Source organism: Girardinichthys multiradiatus, chromosome 23, assembly GCF_021462225.1.
Source record: "Girardinichthys multiradiatus isolate DD_20200921_A chromosome 23, DD_fGirMul_XY1, whole genome shotgun sequence".
In the NCBI taxonomy this organism is placed as follows: domain Eukaryota; kingdom Metazoa; phylum Chordata; class Actinopteri; order Cyprinodontiformes; family Goodeidae; genus Girardinichthys; species Girardinichthys multiradiatus.
The window spans coordinates 22,148,698-22,171,352 of record NC_061815.1 but is presented as its reverse complement, the minus strand read 5'-3'; the positions used below and the strand labels follow the sequence as shown (position 1 = coordinate 22,171,352).

At 40.6% G+C, this 22,655-nt stretch overlaps 1 protein-coding gene across 1 annotated transcript; it reads left to right on the top strand.

Moving 5' to 3' along the window:
* Positions 1-327: 327 nt before the first annotated feature.
* Positions 328-22,455, top strand: atp7a (ATPase copper transporting alpha). The gene is made up of 23 exons (XM_047353535.1): positions 328-628; positions 1,907-2,037; positions 3,998-4,502; positions 6,294-7,052; positions 9,978-10,181; positions 10,278-10,441; positions 10,589-10,750; positions 10,893-10,969; positions 12,274-12,496; positions 12,591-12,824; positions 12,930-13,021; positions 14,807-14,934; positions 15,935-16,089; positions 16,171-16,305; positions 16,472-16,666; positions 17,060-17,242; positions 17,339-17,552; positions 17,626-17,772; positions 17,851-17,993; positions 19,673-19,876; positions 20,103-20,220; positions 20,602-20,704; positions 20,802-22,455. Exons 2-23 carry the CDS (start codon positions 1,918-1,920, stop codon positions 21,070-21,072), a joined length of 4,536 nt encoding a protein of 1,511 aa, XP_047209491.1. The 5' UTR covers positions 328-628; positions 1,907-1,917; the 3' UTR covers positions 21,073-22,455.
* Positions 22,456-22,655: the final 200 nt, after the last annotated feature.

Genomic DNA, 22,655 nt, shown 5'->3' with positions numbered 1-22,655 from the left:
GAGGAAACAATAGAACATGTAATATTGAAGTGTCAGAAATATGAACAAGAAAGAACAATTTTAAGGAGATAATTTGTAGGTATAAAGAAAATTTTATTTTGAGAGATACTTTGCAAAGAAGTTTAGGTAGCAAGCATATTCAAATTATAATTAGATTTTTCAAAAGCACTAAATTAATAAATAGAATTTGATTGTTGTAATAGTAAATAAGATTTAAAACCATGAAGAACCACACTCCATACCAGTCGGTGGCGGTAATGCACATCATAACGTTATTTGCCAACTGCCAAAAAATAACACAGAAGAAGAAGAACAAACCCAGGGCAAAATTAACAACCCGAGGCTCCCAGTCGGAGCTCCGCCCCTCGGCGGTGACGCAGGGCTGTGCGGTGGTCAGTCACGTCTGCTTGAGTAGAAACAACCAGAAACAGAAGAGTTTTATAAAAGGAACGAGGAGAAAACTGTCGGTTCATCAGTATCACTAGTTCCTCACATCCAACATCTCCAGACGCGTCTACGTGGTTCACTGTAACAAAAAGCTGTGGAGAAGATGTTAGCTTGTTAGCTTAGTCGCGCAGCCAGGCAGTTAACGCTGTTGCCTGCAGCAAACGTCTTTTCACTACTCAAGGTAAGAGTTAATGACTTTACAAAATCACTTTTGTAGGCTGTGTTTTGTCTATAGATAGATGCGGATCTGCTGATTAGGCTTAAATGACTCAGGAGATTATCGTTGCCTTTTTGTGGGTTAAACGAAGTGACAGCTAATCGGTTCAGTAACTGTAATTGTAAACGTAGATGTGTTTAGTCGGACCCTGTTTACCCTCATGGTTACATTAGATAAGATGCTACCATTAGATGTATATCGATGTTATGTATTTTCTATTGTAGAATCGACCACAGATCGATCAAAGTAAAAATATCAAAAAGGACATGACGGGCCATAACAAGTTTACCTTACTCTGCAGTAATGTGGAAAGAACAGTTTAAAACACATGTAGACACTGATAAAAACCATGTTTTAGATAAAGATGAAGCTCATCGCAAGGTGACCGCTGCTTTCACAGCAAGAGAGAGAGAGTAATGTTTGCTTCTGGAGAGATCATTTGCAATATCACAGATCTGGAAAGTAGATTATTATATGTAATGCTTTGTGAAATATTTTTAGACAAATAAAATAACGAATTAGACAGGATGAGGAACTAATATAATAGATATAAGCAAATTCTATAAACAATGCAATAAACGGTCAACTTTAAAACAGTGTGTAAAAGATCAACATATATGTGATAAAATCTAAAACAATGGCGAAACAATATAATGGATAAGTATATAACAATTTTTAAAGTTGCTTAAAAATAAATAAGATAAAATTTAATAGAATAGAATTTAAAGTATTACTCTATACTTTACTAATAACAAATAATTGGTAATTAAAGTTCAAAAGACAAATAGTCAGCATCCAGATTGGTTTTAAATATTTTGTAAAGTTACGTATAAATAAGGTGGTTTTCCAGTATCTTGTCAGGTAAGCTGGACACAATAAAGTTTGACAGTTAGGTTTGGTTAATATATCTTTCTCTGTGTATTTATATGATTATTGTGTGGTGACTATCATGTTTTTTTTTTTTGCTTATTAAATTAGTTACAAAAACAGATGTGCTGTAAAATCCAAAACAAAGGCTATTTCACAAATGAATCTGTTTTTCATACAAGGTTGACTGAGTGATTTTATGGTGTTATTTTCTTCATACACAAAGAGTTTGAAGACCATCTTATAGTGTTGCGATAGCCTGCTTTTATATTGCAGCATGAGATAAACACTGTCCTCTGTTCTGTTTTTTTTTTTTTTTTGTCTGCTGGGTTCTTGTGTTAAAACTTAAAAAATGTGATCATTTTGTGGTTTTAGGCGAAGCAGTCATGACGCAAAAAGTCAAACTGAGTTCAGTTGCCCTCAGAGTTGAGGGCATGACCTGTGGCTCTTGTGTCCAGTCCATAGAGCAGCGGATCGGGTCTCTACATGGAGTTATACATATAAAGGTAATAGCTGATTTTTCTTTTTTTGCATTAAAAATATGTATTTTTGCATTTGCTGTTCAGCATCTTATGCTCTATTTTGAGTCACTGACATTTAAATTTGATGACTCGTGCATTGTGTACTTCCACTGTAATAACAGGATCTGAGATTGTTTTAATGTTGTAATATGTCTTTGCTCTCTAGCAGAGATTACCTTGTTAAATTAGATATACATTTCTATCTGTTTTCTTGTCTTCATCGTAGGGCTGGCTTGATTTGTACGGCCCTGTTGCTTCAGGAGCAGCTGGTCTGATTTCCATCACTGTAGCCATGTTAGACAGCTTAATTGCAGTTGTGGTGCTCTGCTGTTGTTGTTTATTGTATGTTTACCCCTCAGGCTGGGGTTGAATGAGAAGATAATGTAATACTGTGTTCCCAATAGTTCTCTGGCCTTTGCGGGCCCGTGACAGCAGGCCGATACATCCTCCGCACCCACCCAGGAAATGATTGTGTTTAACAGAATTTAGTGCCTGGATTATTTTGTCAATCTGTTTAGAAATGATCTGTGCAGGGAGAATTGTTATTTTCTTTTCTCAAAGCATATTTTTCATTGTTCTCTTATTTTCAGGAAAAAGTACATCCTAGAAGCAGCTTGAAACTCCTTCCTTTTTTTAAACTCACGGAGATCAGGTGATGCCTTTTGAGCGTCACATGCTTCCTTCCTCTAGAAGGCGACCTGAGGGTCATTATGCTAACTGAATATACCAAATGCTTACCAAAGGCCACGGACAGAAGCTGTAAAATGCCCTTTAACTAGAGATGAAGTAACTTAGTATGGCCATACAAGGATTTTTTTGTCTATTACCTAAACGAACCTTGAACTGACTTCAGTATAACTTGCTGTACTAAGCTTATTCAGTGCCTTGCATTTCAACCTCAGTTTTCTGTATTGCAAACACAAATGTCTGGGTGCTTTAATTAGTATTTTGTGTGATGGACCAACGCAAAGTGGTGCATAATTAAGTGGAAGGATGCATGGTTTTTACACTGTTTTGCAAATAGAAATCACAGGCATTGGTATTGAGTCGTTGTGGGTCAGTTTCCACCGCAGTTACAGCGGCACGTCTTTTGGGACCGTTTCTAACTGCTTCAGACACATAGAGACTGCAAATTTTGCATAATAATCTTTGCAAAAGAGTTCAGTTTCGGTTGGGTTTATTTATATAGCACCAATTCAGAACCAATGTCATCTTAAGGCTCTTTACAAGACAAACCGATCCACTTTATACACAGAAATATATGAAACTGAAGCAATCCAATCACAGACACATTCAGATTAATTTACTTACATGCCATGTGAGAGCTACTTATAATATAGTGCCGTTTAGTTTATAATGCCGGTTGGTAAAATAAAGAAAAAGAAAACCTTTCTTCAGAAAACTGAGCAGATTGTATTGAGTCACTGATTTTAACCTTTTTAAAATAGCTCAATCTCAGTCTGACTGGAGAACATGTAATCTCAGTATAAATATGGCTGTTTTGTAAAGGACCATTAGCTGCAATTATAGCTTCTTGACTTCTGGTGTATCTTTACCAGCTTTGTACATCTAAATACTGACATTTTTGCCCATTTGTCATTAATAAATAGCTCAAACTCTGTCAGATTGAATGGAAAGTAATTTTCAACTCTAGCTGTAAATTCTCAATTGGATCTAGATCTAGACTTTGGTTTGGGCCGTTCTAACACATGGCTATTCTTTGATCTAAATCACTCCATTGTGGTTGTGGCATCATGTTATATATATATATAAAAAAACTAACTGCAGCTCCTTACATTTTTAAATTGCATTGCTTCCCTAATTATTATTTGAAAAACTACTCTGCCTACATGGAAAAACATCTGAACTACATTTTCTAATAATTCTCTATGATATCGTCTTTGTTTATTATGATTTATTATGATATATGATTTTTATTTTCTAGGTGTCTCTAGAGCAGATGAGTGCCACAGTCATATTTGACCCCAGTCAGCAGAGCCCCGAGTCTCTGTCAGAGGCCATCGAGGACATGGGCTTCGAGTCTAGTGTACCAGAGAGCAGCACTGCCACACCGGTGTCTACAGATACCCAGCTGATCCCCACATCAGGGTTCACACCTGCATCCCAACAGGGGGCTTTGAAGAAGTTGTCACAAATCCAGGGAGTGCTGGATGTCCAAGAGAGCCTGCCCAGCAGGGGCCTGACTGTCACTTTTGTTCCTTCCCTGACCTCCATGCAGCTGCTCAGAGAGGTGGTGGCAGGTGCATCGCCTCAGGAAATCCAAACTCCTGGCAGTCCTGCGCAGAAAGGTTTAAACCTGTCTCAGTTGGACACCGTGTGCAGTGGAGCTGCAGTTCTGAAGTTCAGCATTGAAGGAATGACCTGCCACTCCTGCACCACCACCATTGAAGGGAAGATTGGGAAACTGAAAGGGATTAAAAAGATCAAAGGTGATGTTCCTGACAGGCTCAGAAACTTGCAGTCACGTATAACTTTCCCAGCTGAGGTCTCTGCACGTGTCACAGGGTCAGGGTCATGTCATTATGAACCCTGAGAGATTGCCTTTATGGACTTGAGTATGACTCGTGAAATCCTTCTGCAGGTGTTGTCGCAGGGAGTGAGATGTTGACAGACAGGCTTATATTTGCAGAGCACAGACCTGTACTTGTGTTTACAGCGAGTCTATGGGCGGCCAGCTTTATGTGCTTACTCTAGAAGCAAGAAACACTTTCAGCATGGCCTGAGTCTATAGAATATTTAGGATGAATGAAAGTACTACAAATTTAGAAATAGAATTTAATGTAATGTGGCAAAGACATTTAATCTATTTTACTAGTAAGATTGCTCAACAAATAATTACATTTGATTACTATGATTGAGTTCATTAACAAAAGGAAAAATACATTTCCCCTTGAAAACTAATATTAGCCGTCTATTACTTTATTACTCTACAAGCACAGCTTCATAGATTACAATCATATCACTTCCACTGACCGAAAGCTGATAGGTAGACTTACACAGAGCTGATGATTAAATAGCTGCTGTATAATAACAATGGAGATGTTATTAATGCTTAAAATGTTTAAATGCTTTGAATTTTTCTTTGGTCTCATTGTACAAACACAATGAAATAACTCATAAAATGATTAAAATGAAATAAATCACTTGTTCGATGTTCAAGATAAACACATATATACAAACATAAATAAAATTAAATGAATATTTGCATTATATTTCAGTTTTGAAAGCCCTAGAAAGAGTAGTTAAACTGTTGCTTAGGACAATTCACATTCAGGATCTTCACATTAATATTCGTTATGAAGGTGAAGAGCAGATATGAAGGTGTTAACAAAAACATGCTTATGTTGAAATACTTAAGCACTCTGGTAGCATGTTAACTATGGTCGTATTGCTCTGCTCTCTGGTGGACATAATTCCTATGTATGCATATGTAAGGGCAAATCTGGGCAGCTATAAGGAAGAACTGTCACCCTTGATGTTTGAGTTGAATATGGTTATTAAAAAAGTAATACTTGACTGGAAAAATCGACATTGTCTTTTTGCTGACAAAGCCACACATTTTCTTTGTTCCAGTACTGTTTGGTTTTTTTGCAAGGCAAACATTAAACTAACCAGAAGAGGAAAATTCCCACATATTTTAAAGCTACCCGATTTGTAAATGAAGTCTCTAATTATTTAGATTTAAGCTGCACAATATATTGAATCACAACCATCATTGCAATATCAGAGTGCACAATAGTCCATCCAAAGGACTGCTTGGTGTCATCGTTTAGGAAGGTATTATGTTTGAAGTGACATGCATTAAATTTCTACATGCTAGTACTTAGGGTTGTAAAGGTGTATGTGCCCCTCACAGATTGCCTTTGTTGTAAAATGTTTTGCTTTTATTTAAATTTCTAATATCAGGCAAAGCCTAGCAGAAAATCTTCAGGGCGAATGTCCAAAATTGAAATATACTTTTTGGAATGGCTTAGTCAGAGTCTACAATCAAGATGCTGTGGCAGGACGTTTTCATACGATCTTCATGTTGAAAAACATGCAATGTTTCAAGTGATATTCTTTAGATTTCAGTGACTGAGATGTATAAATTCATTGGAAGTGCTGGAGGTACTGCTGTGTAGGAGAAAATGTGGGTTAATCCCAATCAACATCACTGCAATGAGCTTATCTGCAATTTTTGACTCTGCATTTTAACTTTCACGCTTCTTTCCTCTCTGCAGTTGTTCTAGAGTCTCAGGAAGCTACCATCGTCTACCTGCCTTACCTCATCACCATCCAAATCATCATCGACCAAATTGGCGTGGCTGGCTTCAAAGCCTCTGTGAAGTCCAAGCCTCGCCCCCTGCAGCTGTCTCACACAGACATCGAACGTTTCATTGATTCTCAAAAAGCCACAGCTTCTTCTCCATCTGAGACATCCGAGGAGACTGAGATCTTCATAGACACAGCACTCGCCAGGCTCAGGATAAAAGGCATGCACTGCCGTTCTTGTGTGGTCAATATTCAGGACAACATCTCTACGCTGCCTGGTGTTTCCTCAGTGGAGGTCTCTCTGGAGAAGGAGGAGGCCTCCATTTGCTATGATCCTCTGAAGGTCACTGTGGCTCAGCTGCAGCAGGCCATTGAAGCTCTCCCTCCAGGAAACTTTAGGACTGAACCCCTGGACTTCTCTCACATTCTCAGTCCTGTATCCACATCAACCAAGCGCACTGTCTCAGCATCGCAGCCCAGACCTGCTGCTTCACAGCCATGTTTTAACCAGCCGCTGGTGTCTGCTGTTAATATTCACATTGAAGGCATGACGTGCAACTCCTGTGTGCAGTCTATCGAAGGAATGATCTCCCAAAGGAAGGGGGTGAGGTTGGCTCAGGTGTCTCTGACTCATCATCAGGGAGTCTTTGAGTATGATCCTCTGCTCACCACACCAGAGGAGCTGAAGGAGGCCATAGAAGATATGGGCTTTGATGCATTTCTACCTGGTAAGACTGTGGCATGGAGAATACTCAGTCACACAAGTACTTCTTAGACTTATTTATATATATACAGGTCCTTCTCAAAATATTAGCATATTGTGATAAAGTTCATTATTTTCCATAATGTCATGATGAAAATTTAACATTCATATATTTTAGATTCATTGCACACTAACTGAAATATTTCAGGTCTTTTATTGTCTTAATACGGATGATTTTGGCATACAGCTCATGAAAACGCAAATTTCCTATCTTACAAAATTAGCATATTATTAAAAGGGTGTCTAAACGAGCTATGAACCTAATCATCTGAATCAACGAGTTAACTCTAAACACCTGCAAAAGATTCCTGAGGCCTTTAAAACTCCCAGCCTGGTTCATCACTCAAAACCCCAATCATGGGTAAGACTGCCGACCTGACTGCTGTCCAGAAGGCCACTATTGACACCCTCAAGCAAGAGGGTAAGACACAGAAAGAAATTTCTGAACGAATAGGCTGTTCCCAGAGTGCTGTATCAAGGCACCTCAGTGGGAAGTCTGTGGGAAGGAAAAAGTGTGGCAGAAAACGCTGCAAATTCTGCATGTTATTCGGAAATCAAGGTGCCAGAGTCTGGAGGAAGACTGGGGAGAAGGAAATGCCAAAATGCCAGAAGTCCAGTGTCAAGTACCCACAGTCAGTGATGGTCTGGGGTGCTGTGTCAGCTGCTGGTGTTGGTCCACTGTGTTTTATCAAGGGCAGGGTCAATGCAGCTAGCTATCAGGAGATTTTGGAGCACTTCATGCTTCCATCTGCTGAAAAGCTTTATGGAGATGAAGATTTCATTTTTCAGCACGACCTGGCACCTGCTCACAGTGCCAAAACCACTGGTAAATGGTTTACTGACCATGGTATCACTGTGCTCAATTGGCCTGCCAACTCTCCTGACCTGAACCCCATAGAGAATCTGTGGGATATTGTGAAGAGAACGTTGAGAGACTCAAGACCCAACACTCTGGATGAGCTAAAGGCCGCTATCGAAGCATCCTGGGCCTCCATAAGACCTCAGCAGTGCCACAGGCTGATTGCCTCCATGCCACGCCGCATTGAAGCAGTTATTTCTGTAAAAGGATTCCCGACCAAGTATTGAGTGTATAACTGTACATGATTATTTGAAGGATGACGTTTTTTGTATTAAAAACACTTTTCTTTTATTGGTCGGATGAAATATGCTAATTTTGTGAGATAGGAATTTTGGGTTTTCATGAGCTGTATGCCAAAATCATCCGTATTAAGACAATAAAAGACCTGAAATATTTCAGTTAGTGTGCAATGAATCTAAAATATATGAATGTTAAATTTTCATCATGACATTATGGAAAATAATGAACTTTATCACAATATGCTAATTTTTTGAGAAGGACCTGTATATATATATATATATATATATATATAGCTAGTACTGCCAACATTGTGGTTGCTGCAGCTTAGACACTGGATGTACAGTCCTGTGCAAACTCTTTAGTTATTCCTTATTTCTTTATGTTTTATTCCAAGAAGCCAGATTCTTATTAAACTGATCATGAGCAATGTTTCTAGAGGCTTTCTGAAGGTTTTTCAATATTTAACTGCTTTTTTGGCTCTTTTTCTGCCCAGTTTCTGTCTTTTTCTGAAGTGTGTTCTTTGAATCTTAAGGCGTGTAACTCTGCCCTAAACACTCATCATTCAGCCAAGGTGTATAAAAATGTAACCACTATGCCTTGTATTTTCATGATGCACACGTTTATTATTGCAAAGAACTCATTGCATAGTAATAAACACTCACTAGCCTCTTTATTAGGTATGCCAGAACTGGGTTGGACTCCCTTCTGCCATCAGAACTGCTAGAGGTTCTTCTTTGCAGAGATTCAACAAGGTGTCTGAACTTATTGTCATGTTCGAGGAACCAGTTTAAGATGATTTGAGTTTTGTGGTGTGGTGCATTCTGCTGCGGGAAGTAGCCGTCAAGGATGGGCATTGTCAGCATTAATACTCTGGTGAGCTGTGGTGTTTAAACAAGGTTCATTTTGTACTAAGGGACCCAAAGGGTGCCAAGAAAATATCCCCCATATCTTTACAGCGCGCAGCCAACCCGACACATTGATACGAGGCAAGACGGATCCATACTTTCATGTTTACGTAAAATCCTGACCATACCACCTGGTTTGATCTTCTATTGCTGTAGCTTATCTCCTTCAACTTTCCATGTGTTGTGTTTTCAGAGATGATAATTCTCATACCATGGTTGTAATGGGTTATTTTAGATTCTGCTGCCTTTCATTCATCTTGAACCAGTTTGACTATTCACAGTTGTCCTTGTACCCCTGACCTGGGTGCCATCACCCATGCTTGACACCATCTGAACCAAATAAGTTTATCTTGCTCTCATCAGGCCACAGGACATGGTTCTAGTAACGCATGTCCTTAGTCTGTTTGTCTTCAGCAAACTGTTTGCAGGCTTGCTTTATAAGATGCTTCCTTCTGGGACAACAGCCATGCAGACCAATTTGATGCAGTGTGCGGCATACGGTCTGAGCACTGACAGGCTGACCCCACCACCCCCCCCTTCGACCTCAACTTCTATGGTCATGGCGTAACCACGGCGAGTTCTGTTCTGGGTGGAACCTGTCCTTTGGATGAGCTGCAGCTCATAACGCTAAAGACAGAACATGGCCTACTGTTTTCTGTCTACTTACTTTTGAAAAATGTGAAAAAATAAAGCCCGCTAGTGCCTTAAAACAAACATTTAAAAGAGCTTCAAAAAGTCTGAAGAAAACAATTTGAAATATGCCTGACTGCTTTGAAGCACAGTGTACAAAAAGGAGTGGCCGTGTTTGGATTGTATAGCAATTCTAGCTAATTCTTTGTGAGGTCTGCCATTAAGTCATGCAAATAAATCTGTTTCTCAACAACAGAAACCAATTCTCTGCTGCCTGCATCAGATCCCATAATACCAAAGTCTCCACGTGTCCAGAAGAAGGACTTGGACAGTGAGCTCCACAACGAAACCCTCCTGGGACCTGCCGGAGACACGCCCTCTAAATGCTACATCCAGATTGGTGGAATGACATGTGCTTCATGTGTGTCGAACATCGAGCGAAACCTCAAAAACGAGGCTGGTGGGTAAATCAAAAATGGGATTCACTAATTATCTCGTGACCTGTGTCAGTCTTCTGGTGATCAGTGCTACCAAGGAAATCTCAAATGTCTCTTAGGGATCTACTTTGTTCTGGTGGCCCTCATGGCTAGTAAAGCAGAGGTCCGTTACAACCCTGACATCACAGATCCTTCGAAGATAGCAGAGTGTGTGAGGGAGCTAGGCTTCACCGCCTCTGTGATGGAAAACTATGAAGGCTCAGATGGAAACCTCGAACTGGTGGTAAGTCAGCCACCAACATAAGAGTTTATTTCCACAAAATGTTACAGGTTTGGACTTTATGCATCATTGTCAACCTGCAATGTTATGTTCATGTGGTCATTTCTGTTTGCTTCTCGTTATCCGTTTGGTTTCTCCACCGTCTCCCAGGTCAGGGGGATGACGTGTGCCTCTTGTGTTCATAAAATTGAGTCAACCCTCGTTAGAGAAAAGGGGATTATATATGCCTCCGTTGCCTTGGCGACCAACAAAGCACATGTCAGGTATGACGAAGAAGTCATTGGACCACGGGACATCATCAAGCTGATCGAGGTACAGATGTAGATATTTTCTGCATTGTTCTTGTGAGTTCAGATTATACTTATAGAGTATTGACTTTGAGAAAATGATTCAATTTATTTAAGCTTCATTCAACATTGAACAACAATGTTAAACAACAGTTTGTTGTCTGCAGAATTTGGGATTTGAAGCATCTTTAGTAAAGAGAGACCGTACAGCCAGTCACCTGGACCACAGCAAGGAGATACAACAGTAAGAACCCTTTTCTTTTTCTTTGTGTTTTAGTTTTAGGTCACCACTATATTACTGTATGGGATTGAAGTTTCAGTTAAATACAAATGGTGGTTTAGTGTTATAAACACAACCTTTGTTATTTCAAGGATTTTTTTGTAAATAATAACCCCCCAATTATTTCCTGCTGAACCAGTTGTTCTTTCACATAATACAACTGCTGAAGAAAGCATTTGGGTTGTTCATGTGGGCAGCTGCTAATTACATCTGAGGGTTTTGGAATGGATAAAACAGGTTACCGTTAAACGTCTGGAGTGGTCCTGACCTCAAACCTGTTGATAGATTGTAGACTATGTTTAAAACCATGGTTCTGAGTGAGAAACAAGCCAACTCTTCTTGGTAAAATATCCAGCCGGTTACACCAGGAGTTTGTTGGTGGCTTTAAAAAGTGTTACATCAAAGCGAATTTTACTAGGATTAATCAAAATATTATTGGGTTAGTCGATAGTTTAAAAAAACACAAATGAATTTTAATTTGCTCAGCTAAATCTTTTCTTTACAAATTCAGTGAAATTGTATGTTATACAATCATTCAAAGCAGAGTATTATTGATTTTTATACCCGAGATGAATGTAAATATTTGATTAGAACTACGATGTTTGGTTAAAGAGTGACTTAAACAGTGCTGTTTTGGTTCAAATGTGCCCCATATGAAGGCATCGACAGAGCATTTGTGCATTAAACCAGCTCTGTTTGGTTTTTATTAAGGGTGCAACGATTGATCAGACGGCCGATCAATTTGACCTCGATTTCCTTAATTTTGGACAATCGTGATCAGCCAATACTTGCATGTGAAACTGATCTTTCCCACCGATCTTATCTATTTGTCTAACCTATTGTGCAAGTTTTATTTCTTTTTAAAATGTGTAAAATGAAAGACTACAGGAGCTGTGATGCTCTAAATGTTTCATTTATATTTGAGAGCACTGCCTCATGTGCAGTTAAAACAAGTTTGTTTTGTTTTACGGGTATTGTTCATTGTTTTTCAATAAAATAAGATTGGAACATTGAAGGTGTATTGTGACCTCATAACACCTGACCTCAGTTATAAAAAAAAATTGGTATCGGCCAATAACCGGAATCAATAGGTCAGTGATAGGCCAGAAAACTGCAATAGGTGCATCCCTGGTTTTTATACATACTGTACACACCATTTGTGCTTTTTTGCTTTGTTACACTCGCTCTACACGTTTCCCCCTCCGATGAAAGTTGTTTCAAAAGTAAAGTTGTTACAAGTTCAAACTAAAATGTCTTCACTTGTTAAGGTGGAGGAAGTCCTTCCTTGTGAGCTTGTTTTTCTGCGTGCCTGTGATGGGCATGATGATCTACATGATTATTATGGACCACCAGATGAACGTCTCACATCATCACAACGCTACAATAGAGGACCGCAACCATTTCCACTCCACCATGTTCTTGGAGAGACAGCTGTTCCCTGGCCTCTCCATCATGAACCTCCTCTCCTTTCTTTTCTGTGTACCTGTACAGGTGAGCTACATAGACTTTAGATTTACAGCTTCTTATTGTGGCAGATTTAATGTAGGTCAGTGAGGATTTTGTGTTATTGTATTTTTTTGTTCAGATTATTGGAGGTCGTTACTTCTACATTCAAGCCTACAAAGCATTGAAGCACAAGTCTGCCAACATGGATGTGCTCATTGTTCTGGCCACCACCATAGCCTTCAGCTACTCTCTGGTCATCCTAATCGTGGCCATGGTGGAGAAAGCAAAAGTCAACCCCATCACCTTCTTCGACACGCCTCCCATGCTCTTTGTCTTCATCTCGCTTGGACGCTGGCTGGAGCAAATTGCAAAGGTTTGGTTTCATCATGGTTATTGATTTTTGTTCCAATGTGAAGCAAACCTTTTAAATGCAGCTGTTTTTAGTGGACAGTAAGATGTTTTTTGTGCCTCCTTCCAGAGCAAAACATCTGAGGCTTTGTCCAAGTTGATGTCGTTACAAGCTACAGAGGCCACCGTGGTCACTCTAAGCAGTGATAACTCAATTCTCAGGTTCTTGTTGTTTTTTATATACACTGAGTGGTATGAAAATGAATAAACTAGCTTCATGATTTGTTCATATTATGGGCCTGATCTACTGAACGTTTGCGTGTATAAAAACGTGCAAACCTGATAGCGGGATCAAAGCTGATCTACTAACCAGATGCACAGAGGATTGTGTCTGTCAAATGAGCAGAATAGCGTGTTTGCCTTCATGAATATGAAGTATATATGCTGATTATCAGAAATGGGAGGACGATATGCAAATGTCATCATTTAGCACCAGCAGTGTGATTTATCAAACATGAAAAGGATTGCAGTCGCTGTTTTGCGTCTATTCTTTGCACGTTTGAAACTGGCACAGCGTTACCAACACATCTTCGGTCATTGCAGGAAGAGGCACAGGTACAATGACAGACGATGGCAAGAGAAAACCTTCTGTGCCTCAACTTATTTGGACTGTCATAAATAAAAATAGTAGACATATCATCTAACTAGCAATGGCCTGTTTTAGGCATGATTTGGAGCCAATCAGAAATAGAAGCCATGCCATATCTCCTAGGGAAAAACTGCTTTTAACGCTACATTTTGGGAGAAGTCTTAAAAGTTTTTGCTGCACTAGTAGCCTTTATTTTTTGTTATTTCTTTAAAGTAGGCAGACAAGAAGCGGGATAGAGAGAGAGGGAAGATATGCAGCATAGCTCTTTGGGGTTGGGACTTGAACCCGGGACAGCTGCATCGAGGACTAAAGCCTCCTTATACGGGTCGTATGATCTACCGCTGCGCCACTCGCTGCATATTTGCCTGCTGCATGTTCAACAACATATTCACAATGCCATGAATGTGGGGGAGCAAATTGTCTGTGCAGGACAGATTAATGCAGCGGGACTGCAGACACGGGCTGATCTCGTTTAAAGCCATTTCTCATGAGCTGTCTAAGGCTGGCATTTTAATAAATTACATTTTTATGCAATTAAACCAAAACAACAAACAGCATAACTGAACTTAAATATTGTAGCATGTAGCAAACAAACAAAACCGAACATTAACAGCCATCAGAGAACATGAAACCATTACGGAGCTTGTAAAGCAGCATTGAAGGAAAAAACTTTTTTTAAAACATCTCCCGCGAACATGAAAGTTTTTTGAATTTGTATTTACTTCAGTAAATAAAAAAACACTGACCCATCTCCATTTCCGTCTCATGCAGGTCAGAGAAGTATGGCGGCTGCAGCCGTTTGGCCCTGCCATCCACATTGCATGAAGTGGAATAGGAGTGGCAAGGGACAAGGCAGGGGGCTTGTGCACCGTGGGCCGGTGCAGAGCCAGTGTTCTCAGATAAATGCCCATCGAATATCTAAACATGTTTGGGGGGAATTGATGGCAATTGAGAGGGTCATTTGTAACTTTTAGTATTGATGAATGAGGAGACTGTCCTTTTGTCATCCAGGGCTAAAGGGCAGGTGCTTGAGCACCTCTAGGGGTCTATCTGTAGAAGTGCCTGAATGTGTCCAAGCTCCCCATGGTGACAGCCAGTTACACACACAAAATCCTCATTTAAATAGGGTGGTCTGCACTACTTTTGCGTCTTTTATACTATTGTCTTAGTAGATCGCCTGCAACACGCCCACTAATAGCACGTGTTATTATTTTTTTAAACGTGCAATTCCTTATTTGGGATCTTAGTAGATCAGGCCCTAAGTGTAATAATGTGTGTCACTGTCACATATGGATTTACCTTTTTAAAACTAGGAAGAGTAAATCTGAATAACAGTCAAAATGTTGTTTTTGTTTTAGTGAGGAACAAGTGGATGTTGAGCTGGTGCAAAGAGGCGACATGGTCAAAGTGGTCCCTGGAGGGAAGTTTCCTGTTGATGGGAGGGTCATTGAGGGACATTCGATGGCGGACGAGTCTCTTATCACAGGTTAGTTGCATTGAAGTCTATTCAGAGTTAATAAAGGACTTCATATATAATAAAGGGTTAGTGTATGATTAAAAGTAATCATCTGACAGATAATTTAGGAAAATATTTCATACAGATCCTTCCCAGATTATTCATACTCTAAAGTTTTCAGTCACAGACTCTTATTAGATAAAAGTCTAATAGAAGAGTTTTTCTTATGAAAGAGTAGCTATAAGAAGCAGGCCTGCCGACAGGTTTGCCAGAGCCTGGGACTGCTCTCTACCCCCCCTCCCTTATCCTGCGCCTGGGACAACAGAACCTGGGCCTGATAAGGCTTCCAGTTATTTAAATAGTCTTGTAATTAGCAGACCATGTGACAGACCCTTTAAATATGTAGAAACAGGCGCTCTAGTCACAGGAGACCAAAATTGTGTGGCAGGACACCAACACTGCACATCACCCTGAACTCGCTATCACGGCAGAGGCAGCAAGATCAGCAGAAGCACTTTAAAGAACATTAGATTTAGGTGTTTCAAACCAGGGAAACATCTAAAACATCCAAAAAGCACTTTAAGGCTGACAACAGAACAACAACACGAAACATACAGCCAGAGCTACAATAGTTTGGTTTAGAGACAAAGCATATTCATGTGTTAGAACGGTCTAGTCAAAGTCTAGACCTGAATCCAACCGATGTCACGGATGTTTTCCCTTATATCCAAATACCCAAAAAGACTTGCAAATCCACACAATAATTTCAGATTTTAGTTTGCATAAAATGTTGAAAACATTCCTTTCACTATGCTAAGCAATACTTTGTGCTATTCTGTCATGTAAGATCTCCCCTAAATGTATTAAGGTTTGTGGTTATAATGTAAAAAGATGTCAAAATGTTCAAGCTGTATGAATACTTCTCAGAGACACAGAATATCTCCTCCTGATGCCACCCCTATAGTTAAAATAAAAACACGTACATGTGCTTAAATTGTGCTTCTGATTAGTTGTTGCCGTGTAATTCCAGGAGAGGCCATGCCTGTGACCAAAAAGCCAGGGAGCTCTGTGATCGCAGGCTCCATAAACCAGAACGGTTCTCTGCTGGTCAGTGCTACTCATGTTGGGATGGACACCACGCTGTCTCAGATTGTTAAGCTTGTGGAGGAGGCTCAGACTTCAAAGGTAAATTATGTGTGCCGTATCTGCGATATTTAGGAAAAATGTCCTGTAAATCTATTAATTATTTTTATATTGTTTTTGTAGGCTCCGATCCAGCAGTATGCAGATAAGATCAGTGGCTACTTTGTTCCCTTCATTGTTGGGATATCTGTGCTCACTCTGATTGCCTGGATCATCATTGGGTTTTTGGACTTTTCCCTGGTGGAGCATTTCTTTCCTGTGAGTCAATTGTTTTGTTAAAACTTACAGTGGCCGCTTCCTCGTCATAGCAGGGAATAGTTTCATTTTTATGTCCCTCATGAAATCTAAACAAAAACAAAAAGCTTTCCCACTGCATGTCACATTTTTGTAACCAATCAGTACTCTTCCTTTTTTATGACTGCAGGGTTATGATCGGAGCATTTCCAGGACCGAGGCAGTGATTCGGTTCGCCTTCCAGGCCTCCATAACAGTGTTGTGCATCGCTTGCCCCTGCTCTCTTGGCCTGGCAACACCGACAGCTGTCATGGTGGGCACCGGGGTTGGAGCCCAGAATGGCATCCTGATAAAGGGAGGAGAGCCCCTTGAGATGGCTCATAAGGTGCGTTTGTAATGATATTCTGACAGTAAGGTATTTACAGGGTTCCTACCAAGTTTGGAAAAGTCTGGAATTTGTTTGAAATATTTTCCAAGTCTGCGTAAGTATGGAAAAAAAGAGGATGTAGAGATTGTTAAAATATTTGACTTTCCATTCACTTTCCGTCATTACCAGACCTAAGTTGTTTATACTTGGGTCTGGTAATGCTGCTATTTGGAGTCAAAAATTTGAACAAGATTCACAGGTTTCTGTGTGGAATGGATGAGTGGTTGATCCAGACACATGAGAGTGTTTTTTTTTTTTTTTTACAAAACGTTTAGTCTGGATGTAACTTATTAAAAGATTTATTTTAAGTCAGCCAAAGGTCTTGTTTTTTAATTACCTTATTATTTTTAGGTCCAGTGTGTGGTGTTTGACAAGACCGGTACCATCACACATGGTGCTCCGAAGGTTGTCCAGGTCAAGATGGTTGTGGAAGGGAACAAGATGCCGCGCTCCCGCCTGCTGGCCATTGTAGGTACAGCAGAAAATAACAGTGAACACCCACTGGGAGCCGCTATTACCAAATACTCTAAACAGGTTGGTTTCTCGTTCGGATGTAATCCATCAGCCCCAAACTTCACGTCATTCAAATTGTTTTAAAGCACTGATTGTTTTATGTGTTGTGACATGAAGGAGCTCGGCACTGAATCTCTCGGCACCTGCACGGACTTTCAGGCAGTGCCGGGCTGCGGCATCCGGTGTCAGGTCAGCAACACGGAGTCTCTGCTAAAGCAGGCGGACAGCGACAGCGAGGACAACAACCAGTGCAACAATGTCCTCATCCAGATCAGTGACACCCTGATGCCATCCAGCTCCCACCCGCTCACCATGGATCCACAGCCACTAAGTGCGCAGAGGAGCGAACCTGTAATGATTTACATATTAAAGCTGAACTAAATTTCCTATCTGTCTCCGTTTAGGTTTGGTCCAGACCGCCATCTATGTTGTTCTGATTGGCAACAGGGAATGGATGAGAAGAAACTGCTTTCAGATCAGACCAGACATTGATGAAGCCATGATAGAGCATGAGCGCAGGGGTCGCACTGCTGTTCTAGTTGCTGTAGACAGTGAGTGGTTGACTATAAATTGAGACCCTTCAGGAAAAACATGACACAAACTTGTAAAAAAATGATTTATGCTTGTAGATGAGCTGTGTGCAATGGTAGCCATAGCTGACACTGTGAAACCTGAGGCTGAGCTGGCAGTTCACACGCTGACAAGCATGGGTCTGGAAGTAGTGCTGATGACCGGAGACAACAGTAAGACAGCTCGGGCTATTGCTGCTCAGGTAAGGGAAGAAGAGAAGAGGAAGAGGAGTGTACAGTTTAGCCTCTGTAAATACAGTGTGTTTAAAAAACATTCACATCCATTGGACTTTTTCCCAATTTCTCACATTAAAACTCAGAACTTTTATGCTGTTTAAGTAGTGGTGGAAGGGAAAAGATACAAGGTTCAAAACACCTTAACAAATCAAAATCTAAAAACACATTAGAAACGTAGAAACACATTTTGCTCCAGTTACAGCTGCAAGTTTTTTGGGGTATCTCTCTCTTCCAGCTTTACACATCCGGATACTGAAAATGTTGTCCTTTCTATTTTAGCTCAAGCTCAGTCAGATTGCAAAGAGAACATCCATTCCCATTTCTTACACATATTTTCTCGTCTTGTTGGTAGGACATCCCCAGTACCAAATATTTTGCAGCCTCTAACAGGTTTTCTTCCAGGACTGATTTGTATTTAGCTCCCTCTATCTTTCCAACAACTTTAATCAGCTTCTCTGTCCCCACTGAAGTAAAGCATCCCCACAGCATGATGTTGCCACCACTATGTTCCACTATAGGAGTGGTTTCAGCTGATGTGCAGGGTTAGGGTGTATTCACACCTGCCACTTGTGGTCCGCTTTAAACAGACTAGAGTTCGTTTCTCTACTTGGTCCGGACCTTTTGTGCAGGTGTGAATACACTCAAGCAAACCCTGGTCTGGACTAAACAACCGGACCGAGACCCACTTTTTGAGGTGGTCTTAGTCTGCTTCCAAACTAACTCTGGCGCACTTCACTTCTGGTGTGAATACGAACCGGCACCGATCTGACCTAACTACAGAAAACATACATCTCTTTGGACTTAACAAGCCACCGTTTCCGTGAACATTATACTGAAATCTTACCTGTACTGTACTCTGTTGCTTAGCAACCCTGGTGCTTTTGCTCTGTGGAGAGCGCAGCGTCTCCTTCAGCTTGCAGCCTGCATTCTCCTACGGGGCTCCAAATTTAGAATTAGAACGTCGCAAAATCTGTGTTGAATGAGTTGCTCTTGACGCTCACAACGATACTGTAGCTGTAATAACGGCACAAATATGCAGGACAGAGGTGCTGCATGCAGGACATTCACAGCTGTTTTCCTCCATTTCCTGGTCTGTGCTCTGTCCTGCCCCCGTCATTTCTGCCCAATAGGAGCAATGAATGTCACCTGCATGGGTTTGTTTACAAGTTACAGTTGACTTGCAAAAAGTCCGGACCAAACAAGTGGAGCAAAGGAGTTACCTGGTGTGAATACATCCTTAGTTTTACTCCCGCATAACCCTTTGAAATGTTGGGTAAATTTTGACACAATCCCCTTTCTTCCATTCCCTGTGTCCCCCTAAATGGTTTGCGGTAGATGGGTAATTTTTTATGTCTGTCTTTCAACAACGGCTTTCTTCTTGACACTCTTCCGTGAAGGTCGGATTTATTAAGTGCAACACTAATGGCTATCCAATCAGAACTGTGGATCTCTGCAGCTCCTTCAGAGATACCATGGGGGTCTTTTAGTTTAGGTGGATGGCAATGTCTTGGTAGGTTTGCAGTTGTGGTTGTAATGTGACCAAATATGAAAAGGTTGAACAGATATGAATACTTTTGCAAGCAAAACACCTCATCAGCTGTTTATTTATTTGTTTATTATTTTTGACCTGTCTATTCTCCAAAAGGTGGGCATTAGGAAAGTGTTTGCTGAAGTGCTGCCCTCCCACAAGGTGGCCAAAGTGGAGCAGCTGCAGCAGGCTGGAAAGATAGTTGCCATGGTGGGCGACGGGGTTAACGACTCACCTGCGCTGGCGATGGCTGACGTCGGCATCGCCATAGGAACCGGGACCGATGTGGCCATCGAGGCAGCAGATGTGGTGTTGATCAGGGTAAATAAAATTTGAGCATGTTTTGTGTTCATATGAATCACAAAGGAACACAAAACACAGTGGTGAAGTTACTAAATGCAAGAACATGTTGAAATGTTGACTAGTGATTAATAAAACTTCTATTAAGTTTTTTTCTGTTATCACGCAGGTGTTTTACATTTTTGCAAAGGGAATATTTTTCTCAACATTTTCAGTTTTTATTGTTAGATCTATTCTCTGTTTGCAGAATGACCTGCTGGATGTTGTCGGCAGTATTGACCTCTCCAAAAAGACCGTGAGGAGGATCAGGATCAACTTTATCTTTGCTCTGATCTACAACCTGGTTGGCATTCCTATTGCTGCTGGTAGGTACTGCAACAATATCAAACATTTTATCTGGATTCCTACATGGCCTGGAAAAATCTGGAAGTTTATTCAGGGGTTTTCCAGGTCTGACTAAATATGAAAAAAATATAGAAATGTGTTTTACATCTTTGTTACATTTCCTATTGTCTAAATGTTGGATCCATAAAAATACATCCATACATCCATCCATCGTGGACCTTTGTATTCATTGTTAAAAAAATGGATTGTGAATCCAGGAGATGTGATTCTGGAAAATAATAAAATTTTGACATGAAAATAAAACGAGACCCTGGTTTACTTATTTTCTTATCATCACATTGACAGATATCACTTGAATAATTTTAAAGCCTATCAGTACTGAGATTGTGGTCTTTTCCTAGGTGTGTTCCTACCTGTTGGTCTGGTGTTACAGCCGTGGATGGGCTCTGCTGCCATGGCACTCTCGTCTGTGTCTGTGGTTTTGTCCTCTCTTCTGCTTAAATGGTAATGAGTTATTATGGTTTCAATTGGATGTCTTTTGTTCTCCTGTTTTTGGTCTTTTTGGCTGTTGTTCCTTCAACGCTCTCTGTGTGTGTCATAGTTACACGAAGCCCAGCGCCGAGAAGCTGGAAGCCAAACTCGGTAACAGCAGGCGGCAGGGCAGCCTGTCTGATGTCAGCGTCCACATCGGCATGGGGGATCTGCGCCGTCCCTCCCCCAAACTCAGCCTGCTGGATCGCATCGTGAACTACAGCCGAGCCTCGATCAGTTCCCTGCGCTCTGACAAACACTCGCTCAACAGCTTGGTGCTGAGCGAGCCTGACAAACACTCTCTGCTGGTGGGCGAGGCGCTGTGCGAGGAGATCTGCTGAATACGTGGAGCTCAGGCAGCCTGCAGAGGCTTTCAGTCTGCTCAGACTGTAACTGCAGTTAATTATGGCTGAACCTTGCTGAGGGTTTCTTTGAAAACTGGTCCATCCATACTTGAAGCCAGTATGACCTTTTGTTTTTCATAGGTAAACCAGCTGATCCCATCCCCTCATAAAGCGATGAGCCTGAAAGATGATGCTCCTTTGCCTTTACAATCTTCAGCATCAGTCCAAAGACGAATAAACCTCATTGCCCTTGGTTACGGGTGGACACTAAAAAAAAGAAATGTTTGAACTCTGTTGTACAATTATCCTTCCAACTATTTATATTATTTATCTATTTTTGTCATTATATCCTCTTACGTGAAGAATGAAGTTGTTGAATCCAAATGCCAAGTTTGATTTTAAATCTTTAGAGATGTGTGATAAGCCTAACTACGCAGCCTTGTGACAAGCGGAAAGTTGTAGTGTAGTTGTAGTAGGAGTGAGCCGTAAATGTTACCCAAGTGCCAGCTGAAACGCTACCTTTGCAAAGATCCAACACATTCCAAAGATAGCACCCTTCACAAGTTCTCCTGGACTCAACATGCACACGGTGTGAGCAAAGGTTACTTGTTTATAATCGACATGTGCTGCAGGATCTGGTCTTTGCACCTTTTTGTCAATGTGAATGTGAAGATTACTCGTCTATAACTCAGCAGAAGTTGTTACATGAGTGACTTTGTGCTTGGATCGCTTTAGTTGCCTGCTGCAAACGTGCCTCGGCTTCAAAAGGTCAAACATTTAATGTGTTCATCTCCTGCTTCTGGTTACAACTCCTAAAATACAGTGTTACCGTTTTCTAAGGGTGTATTTAATGGAAATCTGTCACTTTGCTTTTATAATGGATTCATGTTAATGCACTTGATCAAAGAAACAACCTACGTCCTGCAGCATCAGTGGCTTCCAGTGGAGCCGACCCAACAGGTGCTGGTAAATTCATTAAGTAGCTTGTTTTACTGAATCACTTTGTACAATCAGAGCAAAATGAGATTAGAAGGGTCATATTTTGCAGTCTGACCATAAAACCGTCTTTGTTTTTGCAGCGTTGTCTTTGCAGTTATCTTGTAAAATATGTAGTAAATTGCTGTAGCTGAGCAATATTTTGTTTATATCACTTTTTTCTGAAAGCAAAAGATCCACAAGGTTCATCTTGCTACCTTCCAATAACAGTTCCTTCTGCAGACAAATCTTGAATTTATGAGTCCGTTTATGCCTATCTGTTGTACTTGTGCAATCATTTTGTAGAAATGGGGGTAAGGTTTCAGGTTTGTTTGCAGTCTAGTCTCCATCCTCTGTGGTTTCTCTGAACATTGTGCCTTGGAATAAAACACTTTTGTTACACAAGCCTGCTGTGTCTTCAGTAAAATAAGTCATAGGAAAGGTAATACATTTCAGTAGTTCAATTCAAAAAAGAAAACTCATGCATAGATTCAGTATACACAGTAGAAAGAATTTATTTCTGTTAATTTGGATGATCGTGGACTACATCTAATTAAAACCCAGAAACCAGTTTCCAAAAAACAATATTGCTTGGGACCAATAAA